This window comes from Anopheles nili, chromosome 3, assembly GCF_943737925.1.
Source record: "Anopheles nili chromosome 3, idAnoNiliSN_F5_01, whole genome shotgun sequence".
Classification (NCBI taxonomy): domain Eukaryota; kingdom Metazoa; phylum Arthropoda; class Insecta; order Diptera; family Culicidae; genus Anopheles; species Anopheles nili.
Window position 1 is genome coordinate 1,803,581 of NC_071292.1, and position 16,334 is coordinate 1,819,914.

The window sequence follows — 16,334 nt, forward strand, 5'->3', positions numbered from 1 at the left end:
CCGCGAGTGAGTTGGAAGGGTTCGTCGCTTATCGCAAGTCTTTTGTTTGGCGAAAGACGAAAGGAAGAAAAACGCACTTAGCGAAATTGTTGTCCCAGACGGGTGGTTGCCAGGTGATAAAGCGAGCTTATCGAAGACTGATGAAGTGCGCTAGAGGCTGCAATCCGAGCTTAAGCCGGGTTGATAATGGTGATTGACTCAGATTTCATGTGCATATTGAGCCGACGGCGTGTGCAAACTGATAATCGCGGCGTGTGCAAGCTAGGGCTGCTGTGTAATGAAGCAGCATCCGTACCTGTAGTTAGCATGTAGTTTTGATGCAAAAGTTTATGGTAGTGATCAAAGATCATCCGCTCGGTTGTTTGTAATTATCGACTTCGAAGGGTTCGTTTGAAGACCGTTAGGTGTGTGTTCTGTCAACACCTAGGATGACTAAGTGATTTCGACGGCAACAGTGATTTCTTGGAGTAATACTATTGCTTCATTATCGATAGCAAACAATCGGTAAACAGTGCTTGTAGACATCCGTGAAGGACATTGTGAGAAAATCAAACGTAAAGGACATGGAGACGTGCGTGTTGATTCCGCAGGAGTTTGCGCTAGCCGTGACTGGTTTGGGAGCACGCAATTCCCGTGAACAAACCGCTACCGTGTGGTCAAATACAACCATTCCCCAGGGCACCCTCTGCTATCCCTTTCAAGGCACGGTGCGCATCGATAAATTGGACGTTTATTCCACCATCGAGGAGGACGACGTAAGTAACGCTAGCCCATCGGTCTTACGTAGCTGTGTTGGTAGTATTAATTTTAAATTCCCCTACGTGTCTACCATCTTGGAAGCATTTGCGCTGTCCAGCAAAATTTCAGTTAAAGTCCGTTGAAACGTTTCAGGTGTCCGTTGTATAGCTTTGTTCCATCTTGAGCCAACCCTTATTTTTGTACCCATCGAGCTTAACGATCGATACACTTGTTGAGCAACGTGTGAGTCGAAGGAAAGTCAGCCGGGTGTGAAAGAAAACCAACCTCCCATGACCGTGAGAAAACGAGCGTCTTAAGAAATCAACCATTGGGGGGAAGAAAACGATCACTTTCTTAAGGAAGCGCTATGGGTAGGGTGTTCTGCATGACCGTTAGTGACATTAAGAATTTGGCCGAGGAGTCATAATTTACGGTTCTTTCTCACCGGAAGAGGGTGAGTCCGAGCACTAAGTCTTATTGGTGGGGGAGAAATAGCCCTTTGAATATTCAACAAAACCAACCCGCATGTTATCGCGATGTTCCCACGATAGGGAGAATGTTCTGGTGCTTCAACAGGTAATTTAACATCAGCAACACCTAAGTTAATCTTTCGTTTGCTGAAGAAAATTGCGTATAACTGGGCTTGCAACGAATGCAATCTTTGAATAAAGTTATTTTCAAATTTACGTTAATCATACGCTACAAGATTACAAGATTAGTTTTTACATTATTTTCTCAATGCCAATTGATCCAACATTCTTATTTACAACTGTTATTGATTGGAGGATGTAAAAGTAAAAAAAATCCTGGTTGATGTCGTATTTTCTACTTCAATGCTTTCGATTAATTTTCCAAATAATTAAGCCACGCCTTTACTGTTATTGAATAATAGAGAAATATTCCCCACAATCTTGAAATAGAAATGACTGCATCAATTATCCCGCAACAAACCGGGGCTTTGCCTCCCTTGGTGCGAGACAAGTTCACGGGCTCGTGCTACTCGGTGGAAAACCCAGACCCTGTTTTCGCACAGCGTCGGTAGCAATAACCTCCCATGTGAATCTGCAGCAAGTTTTCTGCGAGAAAAAAATCTCAGGGCTCACACAATTTCCATAATCAAGTCACGCTGATAAGCGACCGTTGAACCTTCAAAGAGGTGCGTCATGTTGGGAGTAGAGGTTATTATTTCGGGTGCATTACTTTCACTAGTCGATCGATCAAAGAGGATAGTAGGAGACTTCACAAGGGATGTAATGAGGACTTTGCATAATGCGTTTATGCGTCGATCATCGTTGGCGCGAGCTCCATGAGCCACCGAACGCGATCTCCTCGAGTCACATAATTAAATACAATTATGTCGGATTGCGTCTGACCGTTTAAGTGAATGACCTAAGCCAACGATAGGCTGGCATTAGCGGACGTGCGGGAAATTGTCTCACCAACTTGAACTTGAAACCAAGGGTTCGAGGCAACCCGGCGAATGGGCTTTGCAACACGAGGTACCATAAATCGAGCGGTGCGAAGCGGCAAAAAGCAAAACACAAGAATGGTACCGAACCGATCCGAGATAGATGGCGCCGATAATGACTCCGCACGGGAAACGGACTGAAATGCTTTGAAACAAAAAAAGGTTCATCCCGGTGATCGATCGGCAAAGCGACCGAAGGATCAACATGCAGCAGGATCGTATAAAAGGATCGTTAAGACGTCTCCTCTTCGGCAGGTGCAGGTGCAACATTGATTTTGATAGTACTCCTATTTCCTGCGAACGATCGCTAATTGATGACCTTTCGATGCGCTTTGGAAACGCTTTACCATCGATCGGTTGCATCACGACGTGATCGATCCTTGTGTCCCTTGGAAAAGGAGGCGTGTGATGGATTTCGAGCAATCTGAAGGAGTGGGAATCCGAAATAAGTGCTGCGTTTATGGCTTGCCGATGCATGCTGTCGTAAACTTCGCCTCTAAGGTACCACTTGGTGCCCAGAACGAACATAAGAACCTTTCAATTCGATCCGTCGTTTGATCGCTCGATTCCCACAGTCCGCAGAATGTCCGTTGGGTGGACGGAGTCGCCTTTCGCGATGACAACCTAATCAATGACAACTCGACACCTGGACAACTGGTCGATAAGCCTACACTCCGTTCTTGAGACAGCCATGGTTGAAGGTGCGGAAAAATGTCTACTTCCCATTGCGCTGTTCTGTGATCTGTTCTCGAGAGACAGCCAACGTATCAGCAACAACGTGTGTAGCCTTGTAGACGGCCGCCGTTACCTCATCTAAGTGCATGGACAAACAAGCATGCAAAGTGCATTTTGAGACGCGTGGACGTCACTTCCATAAAAGAACCCACCGAGTCCATGGCAGTGATAATAAATTTCTCTTTCCTCTTCCGCAGCAGAGCGGATGTAGAAACCTTGCCCACCTTGAGAAGTGTCCAAAGTTCTTGCATGTAGTGTGGTAGTCCTCGATCTCCAAAGTAGAAGTCAAATGAGTGAAGCTGATCGAAATGTGTGAATGTAATTATCAAAACTACACGCTACAAAGTAGCGGACGTGTTTAGAAAGTCTCAGAGCCGGACCGAAACAAAGCCCAATGGAGCGGGGTTGATTGATTTTTAATTGGTTCATCGGGACAAGGCTACTCGAACTTTCTTTGGGTCTCAGCTACTGCGCAGGTTGTTTGCAGGTTGATAGATGACTGCGAGCAGCCCATGATGCTGTACCATCGATCATCGGAGCACGGACATCGTCCGACGTGGATCGACCGGAGACCGAGCGAAAGTCTTAACCTCACTTTCCGGATTAGGTTTCTGAAACCGAATCCTTTTCGCTGGACTCTGGTTGGTGGGATTAGTCCTGCGGCCCTTGATTGCGAGTCTTGCACCATCGCCGCTGATATTGATACCTGATTCATGTCGTGAACCGTGGTCAGGTGCTATATCGATACCCTTTTCTTGGAGAAGGTCGCACGGAACATGGCCCATAAATTCTGGGCTTAAGATCGTTTCGTCCTGAGAATCCAAACCAGCTCCATCGCACACGGTTGTCGCACACCGATGAGCGTGAGAACGTTCTCCTCGAGACAGCAGGTTCATAGGCGTCTGTCAGCTGTCGCACAGGGCAGAGAACGTATGCTCGAAGGTAAATGGTGGAAAATCAAGGGCAACGACAGAAGTCGCTGCCAGTTGCACGTCAAAGTGTTCGCTTCGTATCATAATCGCGCTCATCCGGTTGCAGAGCTGCACGCATGCCGCTGCACATCCAAAGAAAGTCCAGACAGACGACTAAGACTTCCCCGCCGAGGAGCTTTTGATCTGGTACTTCCATTCTCATTCAGTCGATCATCTGACAGTTATGGTTATTGAATTGGCAAGCCATTACAGGCCCGCGAGCCGGCCCCGCACACGCGTACAAATACATTTGCGATCTTTATGATAATTGTGCAAATAAAGATTCAAGTTTAGCGTCCACTCGGCACCGGGCCGGTTCTTAGTTCCTGCGGCATGTAAATGAGTCCCGTGAATCTTTTGGGTGTCCATGTGGAATGGGGATGCGAATTGAGTTGTCGCGTAACAGCGGGACTTTCTCTACTCGGATGATCTCTAATCTTGGGTGAAACCGCAATGCTCCCGAAGCAGCCTTGTTCCTTGTTTTGTAATTAAACAATTACTTAATTATGCATAATGCGCGGAGATACGTGGCTCAGCAGGAAACACGCAAACTGACTCTGCTATTCCATTTGGTTCCTTGGAACCCATGTCGTTTGAACACGTTTTGAGGTCCGTCGTGTTCCTCCTGGGTGTCGAAAGGTTCCCTACGTTTGCCTTGGCTGTTACAGTCATCGCATTGTGTTTGGATCGTGGATATTCCCGATCGATGGTCGTTCGAACAACTCAATTGCTAATAAAGACATCAGCGTGGTGGTCGAAGTATTCGTCGACGCTTCTGTTCGGAAGCGCTCTTACAACGGTTTAATTGATTCACCTCCCGTTCCCACTTGGAAGTGGAACTCAACTATGTCGAGCTTACTGCTACCAGATTAGCCCCAGAGCCGCTCCAATGATCACTGCGGGCCGTGACATTAGGATCCAAATTCAGTTGTTCTGCAGCGAGCTCTCCTTTGGGTGATCCGGAGATAGAGATTCCGGCCATTCATTTGCATAAAGGTGTTCAGGCAGAGCGAGGCGATGTCCGAGTACGTCACGACCTGCGAGCCTTTTGAAAGCCTTTCCACGTACCTGGAAGCTGATCCCTGTGTGTCGTCGGAATCTGGTTGTGTGGAGAAAATTAATTGAAACTGAATCTATTCTCAACAAGCGAGTCTTATTGGCTGCACATTCGTGAGGAAGCCTATGGGTTCGTTGTTATGCCTGTGCTAGCCTGGAATTGGCGATCTTTGCGACAAGATTTACGAGGGTCACAGAAGCCCGCCAGAGCTCCACAGAGTCGCATGTGAGGAAGCTCTAAATTAGTGTCATTTGTCGGGTTCGGTGCTTGTTGTTTTTCCCCATCGCCTAGGTCGGTCTTTCGGTGATCGTTTTAGAGCTAATAAATATTAATTTGGAAGATAAATTGATCACGACTTTGGCCGGTGGTCGGTGGTAGGGCGTTTCGTGAAAACCGAAAGCTCATTCCGCCTAATCAGTCCGTTTCGAGACTCGTTCGTGGCCGGAAGAGCTAACTGGAAAGAATATCCGATAATGTTCTCGGGTGCGTTCATTACCGAAAATGAGTCAGGGCTTTTGTTGTCGAGTTTTGATTCTTTTGTTCTGAAATCGGTAATTCCCATGTGTGTGCTCATCTTCAACAAAAGCTTCAGCACGAGCTGTGATGGAAGGTTCTCTTTCTCTCTCTTTCTTTTGGTCTGTGGAATTTTGTACGGAAAGACGCGTGCCATAGGGTTCATTCTAAGCATTTGCTCGAATCGAAGATAACTAGAAGACTCGAAAGTAGTGAGCTCGAGCGACAACCGCTCCACATTTAGTCATAGGCCTGTTCTTTGCTCTATTGACCGTTTGAACGAGATAGGTAATTCTTCAACATGAACATTCTCGGTTGGATGAAACCAGAGAAAAGAATCCCTGGTCACTTGGTGTAGGACAAATAGCTCAATTCGAATGATGAACGCCGTTGCGATTGATGAGCCTCTGATACAGTAGTGCGTCTTGTATCGTATTTCAACCAGTTTCCACAATCTGATTGCGATCACAGCGTGGGTTCTCTGGAAATCTTGTACGCTTACTCTCAACGCTCCTAAAGAATCATTCCAAATATGTATGGAAATCCACTCTAGGCATAGCGTCTCCTATGAGAGAGGTACAAATTGAAGTTTATGTGCCTTAAAATCCATCTCCTGCTGAGATGTGAGCAACGCTCAAGACAGAGGAAACAGATGCCATCTTTTGGGCTATTCGACGGGGCTAGAGACTAGCTATGCCGTGCTTTATTGGAGTCATTTTTATGGCAACCCGTTATTTTAGTGCCCAAATCCCATGGGCTGAATCTTTCCACAGACAGTATCTTCTCGGTATCAGTCTCGGTCTGTTGAAGAGACTCTGTTTTAATGATGATCGAGGGCCCAGGATGCTATTGATCTTTATGGTTATTCTGGATAATCGGAAGGATCTGAGATCGATGGTTGAGCAGTATGCGCGTATTTTGTTTCGGAAATTAATGGGGGCTGGTTCATTCGATTGCCATTCCGCCTCCAAAAAATCTGATAATAAACGAATAAATCAATAAACCATCGTTCGAAGGAGCCAATGGCCTCTGAGCGCAGGAAGCAAAACTAGTTTCGAGCACCACAATCCGCCCCTTCCCACAAGCGCGAGTGCCTGCAATGCCATAGAGCGAGGAAGACAGCTTTCCAGTTGCGGATCACATAACACCTCATATTCATAAATCATATCCGATAATTGTGCATAAACTGTCAAACATTCAATTTACTCCCTAAGACATGTAAGAACATGTCCACTATACCAGGGTTAGAATAAATCTACATGTGCCAAGAATGCAGACAAGTAGGAGTAGAAACCATTAAAACCAAGCTTTGATAAATCAACAGCGTAATTTGCAGTGTCAGAAAGAAAATGAAGGAATATGCCTTTGAGAGAACATTCTTGGAAGATCAGCAAAGATAGTTTATTTTTAATCGGTTTGGCCGACGACAGAACACCATTGGCTTCTGAAACAAAATATGAGTAGATTCCTGAATTGACAGAAATATTTGCTTCAAATAGGGTCGGTTTTATTTTGTTCAAAATCTGGTGGATAACCGAGGCATTCCACCACACGAGATGTGCTTCTACATATATAGAAAAAACATACGACAACTCGGGATGGATTCCATGCTTTGCTCGGAATGCTCACTGGCTTCTTCGAAGAAAGAGTGTTCTCACGCAAGTATTCCATATCGATACAACATCGGAGGGATCAAAGGATGGATGCCACGAAGGGCCTCAAAACCATAGCCTCCACCAGGATCGAAGGGATCAGCAATCATTCACCGTATTTTTGGGAAGATTATGGCATCCGATCGAGGTCTCGCGGCATCGAAGAGACGCAGGACTCCCGAAAAATGACCACTGCTAAATGCTGGTCAATTTTTTATGGGTTTTCTTCGTGTAGAATCGAGTTTCCTGCCGTATCAGTAATGTCTTTCCAAGCCGGCGGACACCTTTCGAGGGTCCCATTATACCGTTCGACAGTGCGATCAGCTACAACGAAATTGCAAATTATGATCATCAATTTCGTATCGCCTCGGATCTTTTCCTTCCTGTGCTGGATACAGATCACGGACGGAAACTCGCGCTGGAAGCAATACGCAGCCATCAGTGCAAGCGCGACATCAAGTAGCGAGAAGCGGAAATTTATTTTATCTCCTCATATATATTCATAAACATCTCTGGGATCTGCGACCAGCAGTAATGGCGTTTGGAACGATCGATCGACGACGCAGGACAACGGAGGTGACCATCGAAATATATTATCCAACATTTGTAATTTCGATCCGTATCGATCGGATCATGAATGGACCGGGTTCTTTTCGTTCGCGCCACGTCCACTTAGATATGTATCGCCTAAAGGCGACCGGCTCGGCCGGGAAAGGTTCTCCTTCTCAACAAGCATCACCGGATGTTTACATTCGTTAAGCGACTCCTTTGTCACCCGGTGGGTTGAGAAGAATCGGCAAACTGTCGTAAGAGACAGAGTCCCATGCTGTTTCGTTCGACCGTGCCACCCTCTGTGCTGAATGGTCGGTGTAAGTGTCGGTGGTTACATGGTTGAGCAATTTTTCATAAATCACTAGGAGGGGAACATTATCGGAGGGGTCTCTGAATGGTGGGTCGACTTTGTGCAACGAGGCATATCGAGTGTAGAGGGGGAGCTACATAAAAGGGCGTTAAAGGGCCATTAATTAAGGCATCAAGCGGTGTTTGATGGCCATACGAGTTGTCGTCACGCCAAGGGGTAAATCACCGCATTCTTGGACCCTGGGGAAAAGATTTAACGCAGGAAATGGGTGTTTGACACATTCCAGACTTTCCTTACTTCGACGAGGACGCAGATTGTCTTCCTTTCATGTGAATTAATATCAACTGTGCTCTTCTCTCTTTCCAGATTCGACACCGGTTCGGCTTGTACGATGAGATTACGGCTGTTAACGGACGAACGGTGCGACATTGCAACTGGATCCGGTTCCTACGAGTGTCGGAAACGTACGGCCCACAGGTGAACGTGGTGTGCGCCAAGGTGAAAGGTGAACCGATCTACGAGATCGTGAAGCCGATCCCGTCACATCAGGAGCTCGTGGTGTACTACTTGCCCGAGGGTCCCGAAGAACTCTTCTTCATACGGATGCGGAGTCAGCTGTACCGTCAAACGATGGACTCGATCCTGGAAGGTGAGTTCTATCCGGCCCCTTCCCCCCGCAGGTGTCTGTGAGTCCCCAACGCCTTTAAAGGGCAGCTCCAGTCGCACCGAAACAAAAGCCCTCGCGCATGGCCTTCACCGGAGATCATCTGTTCGCCATCTGCGATAGCATTCATTTCACCCAGCTCAAGCAAAGCCACACGCACACACATGGTGGAAGCACGCAAGGGAGCGATTTTTTGCAATAAATGAAATAGTGATTTTATCAATAATAGCTGCCTCTTGTTTGTGGAATCGAGATCACGGCTCAGGAGTCGCGAGTGGCTCGAGCTGCCGGATCCACATCCAAGAGAGGACTTAAATTAATACACACAAATGAGTTTTGTGTTTCTTAACAAGAAAATAATTGAAATAATTCGGTAGATCGCCCTTCGAGATACTGAACCGCCGTTTGGCCGAAGACATTCCTCGCAACCTGGCTGTCCATTGGGTCGACTGAATGCTTTTGCAGCTGCGTTTGTTGCACCTTTCGGCGTGAAGTCGGGTCCCGGTTGCACTCGGGTGCCAGCTCAAAGGCATTTATAATGATCTCCTTTCCTTGGTTGACCAGGAATCGGGACTCGCGGAACTCGCGCGTAATTAAACCCGAAACTGATTTCCATAACACTTCGCCTCGCTCGAACGATGGGAATTAATTTCCTGTCACCAGGTCGGGAAGCTTACCGGTTGCAGCGAGTGTTGGTGTGCGAAATGATAAAGCTCCCGACTGCACAATTAATGAAGCAGGGTGAAATTAATGGGCTAGATTAGCGCTAATGACCGCCGATTAATAAGCGAGGCGTTAAGTGTAGCAGTTTTGGAGTCCCACGTTTCCAGGACCCGTTTGTCCCTTGGCTGGGTGTCGTGAACAAATCCGCATGTCGCGATCAGCCCAGTGCGATCACCTATCGAGCATAAGCCCTAATTCCGAGCATCTCTCTCAACATCCACAGATTCGCCTCTGGACCTCTCAACATCGCTCCTTTCGCGGGTGATGCTGCCGATCTCACCTTCGTCGGGTGCCGAGGACGAACATAAGTCGGTGTCGGGCGACGACTCATCGATCTCGATCTCGTCTGGAGCCAGCACTGGTGGAGATCGGTGCGATGGAGCACTGGATCTGGAGCTGGCCGCTATCTCCACTGGAGGAGGATCACGTGCTTCACCAAAGGCTCGTCCTTCAGCGCGTTCTGAACGAGCCATGTTGCCCTGTGAGGTGTGTGGGAAGGCGTTTGATCGTCCTAGTCTGCTGAAGCGGCACATGCGCACACACACCGGTGAAAAACCACACGTTTGTGGTGTATGCGGCAAGGGTTTCAGCACGTCCAGCTCGCTCAATACCCACGTCAGGATACACTCGGGCGAGAAACCCCACCAGTGTCAGGTGTGCGGCAAACGGTTCACCGCCAGCTCCAACCTCTACTACCACCGCATGACGCACATTAAGGTAAGGAATTCGATCGATCACAGAATGGAGGGTTTGTGTTATCGAACGGCGGGATTTGGAGTTCCAGTGCAGTGGCCCAGGTTACTACCGGTTGCTCCAAATCTGGGTCTTTCGATCGCGAGTCCATCAATCAAAGTCAGGTTTAATGTTGTCACTGTCTAGGCCGTTGCGCTCTAAATTGAGCTGTTCTTCGAACTGCGCGGTGGGTTCATCTCAGCGTTTCGTTCGGAACCACAGCGTGGGCGGTGAGCCAAGATAGTGGTGATTTATTTCATTCGTAGTCCCGAGCGGGCATGACATTTAGCTTCTTAATTCCGTTTGATGTTGCTCCGCTGCAGCTCGTTACTTATCGTGTCGCATTCTTTTCTTTTGCTTTCGTTTCCTTTTCTGGGCTTATCTCTAGGACAAACCGCATAAATGCAGCCTTTGCTCGAAGTCCTTCCCGACACCGGGTGATCTCAAATCTCACATGTACGTACACAACGGTTCCTGGCCGTTCAAGTGTCACATCTGCTCGAGAGGGTTCTCCAAGCAGACGAACCTGAAGAACCATCTCTTCCTGCATACAGGTAAGTCGTTCGTCTTATTATCCCATTCCCAGGGTCTGGCGTGTCCTGCGTCGGCTGGCTTCTGGCAGCATGACGCGGCGGCAGTTAGGATCAGGATCACCTGTTTCTGATCGTTAGGGAGTCTTGTCGCAACCTGGCGCATCCCGTAGGGCATCTCACTGCTGCTGGTCCAAAACAGCACCATTTGGCGGTCGTCCTTTCGTTTGTACCCGCGGCCATCACGCATCCTTCGAACACGCAACAGGTTGAGGTCGCCTGTTTAGTGGTGATCGGAAGAGATAAGCCGTTTCAAATATCGATGGGCTTTTTCTCGATTCGTTTCTTGCGTACGTTTCGAAGGGTGGCACGTCTTACTGCTTGCCAGGTCGTTGCCATGATAAAGTTGGTCAAAGTCGCGAAAAGGAGGAAGAATAACCAAGAAGGGACAGGATAAATGGGCTCATGCTATCATGCAACGCACTCGTAAAGACCGCAAACGCCACAGGACCAAATCGATTCACGAACAAAGAGAGGGATCAAGCGATAGGAGAAAGCTCATGAGCCCAGCCGCTCATGACTGGGTGAAATGTAATCTTTAAATACACCGTTGTAGATAGATCGGATTGATCGTGGTGAGCTGCATAATGGTACCTCTAAAAACATCTCAATCTACGACGTGTGGCTAAATGATGAGCCAGCTGAAGGAAGATTGAAAATCATCTCGATTAATAAATGTGGAAAGCTCTCGCTTTTGGCCGTTTGGCTGCTTCCTCAAATTGGTTGAAGGCACCTGTTCGAACGATTCGTTTTCCTAACGCTTTTTTTCCTCTTCAAATTATCTTGCACGTGGTGTGGTAAAGAGGTTTAGTTTTTTTTGTGGTAATATTTCGTTCATTCATCACCGGAAGAAAATTCACGCTTAATTAAAACGTTCGCTTTCCGCCGACCGGAGGCAGCTTGTGTGGCATTGGGAATGATTCAAGTGAGAGCAATTTCCAGCCTCGATGAAGACGTTCTACGCAGAACGTCCGCGTTGTGAGGAAAACCGGTCGAGGCGTCTGCAGCCGATCGATTGATGATGCGGCAGAATGAGGTGCCGGTGACGATCAAACAGATCATCCACGGTAGCGCCTCGATCGATCGCACCGCGGGTGATTGCGTCAACGTGGGTGAGGGTCACCGACAGCCCTCCCGGCTACTCGTGTAGAGCTCGGAGTAATTGAAGGTTGTAGGGTGTTGATGCATGTGAGGCGTGATTGATGCGCCGAACTGACGCTCCCGCTGTGCAGGTCACTGTACACGCTGCAATCTCTTGTGTCAGGGGGTGTAAATTAGATTTTCGATCGGTTTTCAAAACATTTCCAAACAAGCACCAAACGGCTTGTCAAATGTGCTTCTTGAGCATTGAACACCTTTTGACAGTGAAAACTCGTTCCACAGCTACCCGGTTTGGAGCTGGAAAGCAACGTCGTAACGAAAAGCAAAAGAAAATTCGCCTCATTCGACACGCTGTACAGCACTTTTTCCACCGAGTCTGCAGTTGCCATTTTGCAAGGCCGTTCCGTGTTTGATGCGGTTCTTGTCGGTGGTTGTCTGTAGTACCGGAGTCTTCTAGCACCTCAACTGACTGGATTGGAATGGATGGTGGCATTCGTCTTTGGACATCAGAAGATGAATTGCGATGATTGTCGACGAGCATGTTCTATCACCTGTAAACATGGCGGCGCTATTCTGCCTTTTGCGACGAGCTTCGCGTTTCTGCATCCTTTGAACCACTCGAACCGGCTCGAATGAAGCATTCTCATTAATACGAATGCGGTCAATGCAATGTGCCGCGCCGAGGGATGTCGTCGGGTGGTGGTTAATTTATGATTGCTGCCGCATTATGATGACGTTATTGTTGTGCTTATCGTTCCGATGGGCTCTACAGGGAGCATTTGAAGAGCTTTTTGTGGCTCGATCGAGGCTTTAGCACCCCCGTGGGGGTGAATCGCACGAATATCTGGGCCAATGAGTCGTCTGCACCATAGCCCTACCGCGCAGGGTCACTTTTTTGCTCGGGTTCACCGAGATCGCATGCCAGCAACGTTCGTTAATAAAGCATTCCGTTTTCTCCGTTTTTTCTCGTTTCCCCATCACGCAGGTGACAAGCCGCACGTTTGTGAGATCTGCAACAAGTCGTTCGCGTTGGCCTGCAACCTGAAGGCGCACATGAAGACGCACGAGGACACCACCTCTAGCCACGAGGGCGAATCCAACCGCAGCACGCACAGCCACAGCGAGGGTGAGGAGTCGAATTCGTCACCATCGTCCCTGCAGGGTAGTTCCAGCGCATTTGAGAAGGCCGACACCGACCGGCTGGCCAATTTCTCCAAACACCTCCTGTTCTCGAGCTACACCAAACAGATGCTGTCCGGAGTTGGCTGATAATGGCCGAGACTAGCAGGACTGTCTGGGTCCATTCCAATGCAGGTCCTTGGGCGCAAGGCTGGCGCAGGATATCACTTTTGGTCCGGAACTCGTCTAGCCAAGCTCCGATCACAACCACGCACATCCTTACTCGACGAGCACGAATTTTCGCGGAGCCAATCGAAATCACCCAATTTCTCACGCACACTCAGACACGCTTTCATGCTTACGCACCTTCTTGGGGAGGGAAAAGCGAGTTGATCCTGTGAGGATCACCGCTTCGGCCGTGTTCTCCAAGATGCCAAACTCGAGTTCCGGTTCGCGCCGGTGGCCAAAGAAAAGCGCTGCTCCACTCGCACCATTCCTACCTCCCGTTGATTCCTCGCACCGATCATCACGAGGCCAACGACGCGCGAACACGGAACAGCCGGACGGAGAGGATGTGACGGTTTTCCGCACGTGCCGCACAAAGGATTCTGTAAATAACATAGGTACCGTCGCACCGGAGCGTGAACGGAACCAGGGTGATGTTGTACATACGAGGGCGGGCTTGTACAGAGCAAATATAAATAACTTTTAATTGAAAACATACACAATACAACGACTGGAATGTTGCTTTTAGATCCGAAATTGAAAGAAAAATAGGGAAGGGTTTTGAGGTTACTTCTTTCGAAAGAAAAACTGTTTCGTTTAGCGTTATTTGGGTTACAACAATAATGGTTACCAGTGGCAGCGAGTTGGGCAAGTCTGCAAGGCTAATTGCAGCCTCTTACATCTTGGAATCTTGTGGAGCACTTTGCTCAGAATGATAGCTTGCACAACTCTAGTTTTCTGGCGTCGAGCAGAAACGCCCACTGCTTGTCTCACGATCAAGTATAGAAGATGGAACGGGTTCGTACTTAACTTTGTCCGAGCTCGCAGCTATAGGACGATTTGGATTGGTCAAGTGCGAAAATGAGTTATTGCTCGTGGGCCAATAAATCTATCGAAGAAGTGTTGCCCGGCGTAAGTGGCAGTTTTTTTGTGCGACGAGGAAAATGAAAGCCCAAGCTTTGCAAAAAGGTAGGACATGCAGGCTAACAGCTCTCTTCTCTGTATGCGAAGGTTGCGGAGGAAGTACCGAGGAAGGTTGCCTAGTGCGGGTTTGCTGAAGGTGGCTTGGTGAAGGTGCATAAATCATGCCCAACGCGCCTGAACGACTCCGCTTATTACCTTCTCCGAACCGTGGTCACGGATTTACCTCACTCTACTTCTGCTTAGCCAGGACAGAGCGATAACAAGAGGACACAGAACTTCCCGAAGCTCACGCGACCCACCCAAAGGCTGGCCAAGGTGCTCTGGCAACATTTCAAGAGTCAACTGCGGGGGTTGACAAATTATTTCGTGTCAACTGAGTGGCGCGTTTCCCGCGTGGTACGTTGAATTACAACTTGTTTGTTTTTTCCGCTAGTTAGCGTCGCGGGCGTCTCGGCGAATTCTAATTGCAAGCTGTCTGCTAGGTTCGTTTCCGAGCGAGCCAGTGGTTGGAACGGATATTTATGGAAGGATTATGCTAATTTAGCACTTGAGATCGGATGTACTGGGAGGAGGCCAAGTTGTACGTGTTTGTCTAATTTGTGTGATTAGACGTGTTATAACACATATTAGAGCAGGAATAGCGTGCCTTGGGTGGTCTTTCGATGTGGTAATGATTCGAATCATTTTCTTTCCAAATTTCGGGCTCGCTTTGATCACTGCAAGCGAAACGAGAGTTCCCAAAAAGTGGCTAGAAAACTTATACAGCACGACATCATTAGCCTAGTTAGCAAACTGGCTTTCAGGGCATATTTATAATCACAGGGATTGTAAGGAAACACCTTCCTGATGCGAAGAAGAAACAAATTATCTAATATGCAATAATTTGTTTTTGATTGGTATCATGATCGAGCGACAAAAAACAGCCTCAAATTTCATCATGTAGCTGGCGTGTTTTGAGGAAAACTGTCACCTTTCGTCTGGCGTAGAGGCTGTATTAAGCATGCGATATTTTGGATGTGTTTTACATTTTTTGTGGTCAAACATGATCCCTCACATGCTCAGCGCGGTCGGAAGTAACAAGCCACGAAGAAGCCTTCTAGCCGATATTGCCAGCAAACACCGTAAAGCTCGACCGTCACGTTGGAACACAACATAGAAAACCGTTTTAAAGACACACGACACAAACCTGATCTGATATTGATACCATTATCGTTGCGTTGTTTTGAAAAAGCCCCACTGTCCATTATGCTGGACCCACACGCCGGGTAAAGATTTGGTTTCTTCCTTTTATTGAAACAAGCTTTGCGTTTACTTTCCACTTCATCACACCGCACGGACCAACCGAAAAACCAATTCATCTCCGTACCGGGGCTCGTAATTGACATATTTTCGTTTGATCGAATTTCTGACATATCGATCAACGATCGACGATCAATCGAGAACGGCTTATCGCGCTGTATGACTCGTTAACGATCGGTTTGGCTTGTTTTAGTTCGTCTTTTCGTTATTGTTATTTTTCGATTCAAAAACCCTTTCAATCCGACCTTCGATCGTCCTTCACAGGGTGTTCGAACGTACCGCAACGGGTTGATGCTTTTTCGGGAAACATCACGATTGTGTCGCATTAGTTCGCATTTGTTGGGTGCTCGTGTACTCATTTGAATATGACAATTCCGAGCGTTTCGCTCCCACGAGAGCTGCTTGATGGAGTTGCTTCCCGGTGAAGTGATTGATAGCAGCGATCATCTTTCAACGGTCGTTCGACCCGGTTGTCACCTTCCACCTCTCGTGACTCTCTGGCAAGCTGAATGAAAGGTTCGGAGAAGGAAATCTTACAACGGCACCGACTAATTGCTAGCAATGCGATCGATACGGCGAGTGATTCTTGTCCTTATCGAAAATTGGCCCCGGCATGCTATGGCTCGATGATTGTGACGTGCTCGGTTGCTCGTTCGCTCGATCGGACGGATCCCGGGAACGGGATCGAATTGTGGGAATCGGTCCACGATGACAGCGTTGTCAAAGTCTGCCCTCAAGGGAACCGAAACCGGGACCGATCGGTTGGCCCAGTTGGGGTATCAGTTTTGCTTATCTGAGCTTATCGATCATTCCGAGCAAGCGGGACTCGCACCGTGTCTGCTTCGGGATGTCCGAAATGATGGCAAAGGATGACGATGACGAGAGCGGTGCCGTGCGTGGTTTCGGGTTTGGGTCACCTTAGCCGCTTCACCGAAACTAACGAGCCCCTTGGGCAATGGGC

At 48.1% G+C, this 16,334-nt stretch overlaps 1 protein-coding gene across 1 annotated transcript; it reads left to right on the forward strand.

Moving 5' to 3' along the window:
- Positions 1-563: 563 nt before the first annotated feature.
- Positions 564-13,075, forward strand: LOC128726198 (zinc finger and SCAN domain-containing protein 2-like). Its single transcript, XM_053819992.1, has 5 exons — positions 564-755; positions 8,363-8,645; positions 9,607-10,100; positions 10,504-10,669; positions 12,792-13,075. The coding sequence occupies exons 1-5, from the start codon at positions 564-566 to the stop codon at positions 13,073-13,075; spliced, it is 1,419 nt and encodes a 472-aa protein (XP_053675967.1).
- The last annotated feature ends 3,259 nt before the right edge of the window (positions 13,076-16,334 follow it).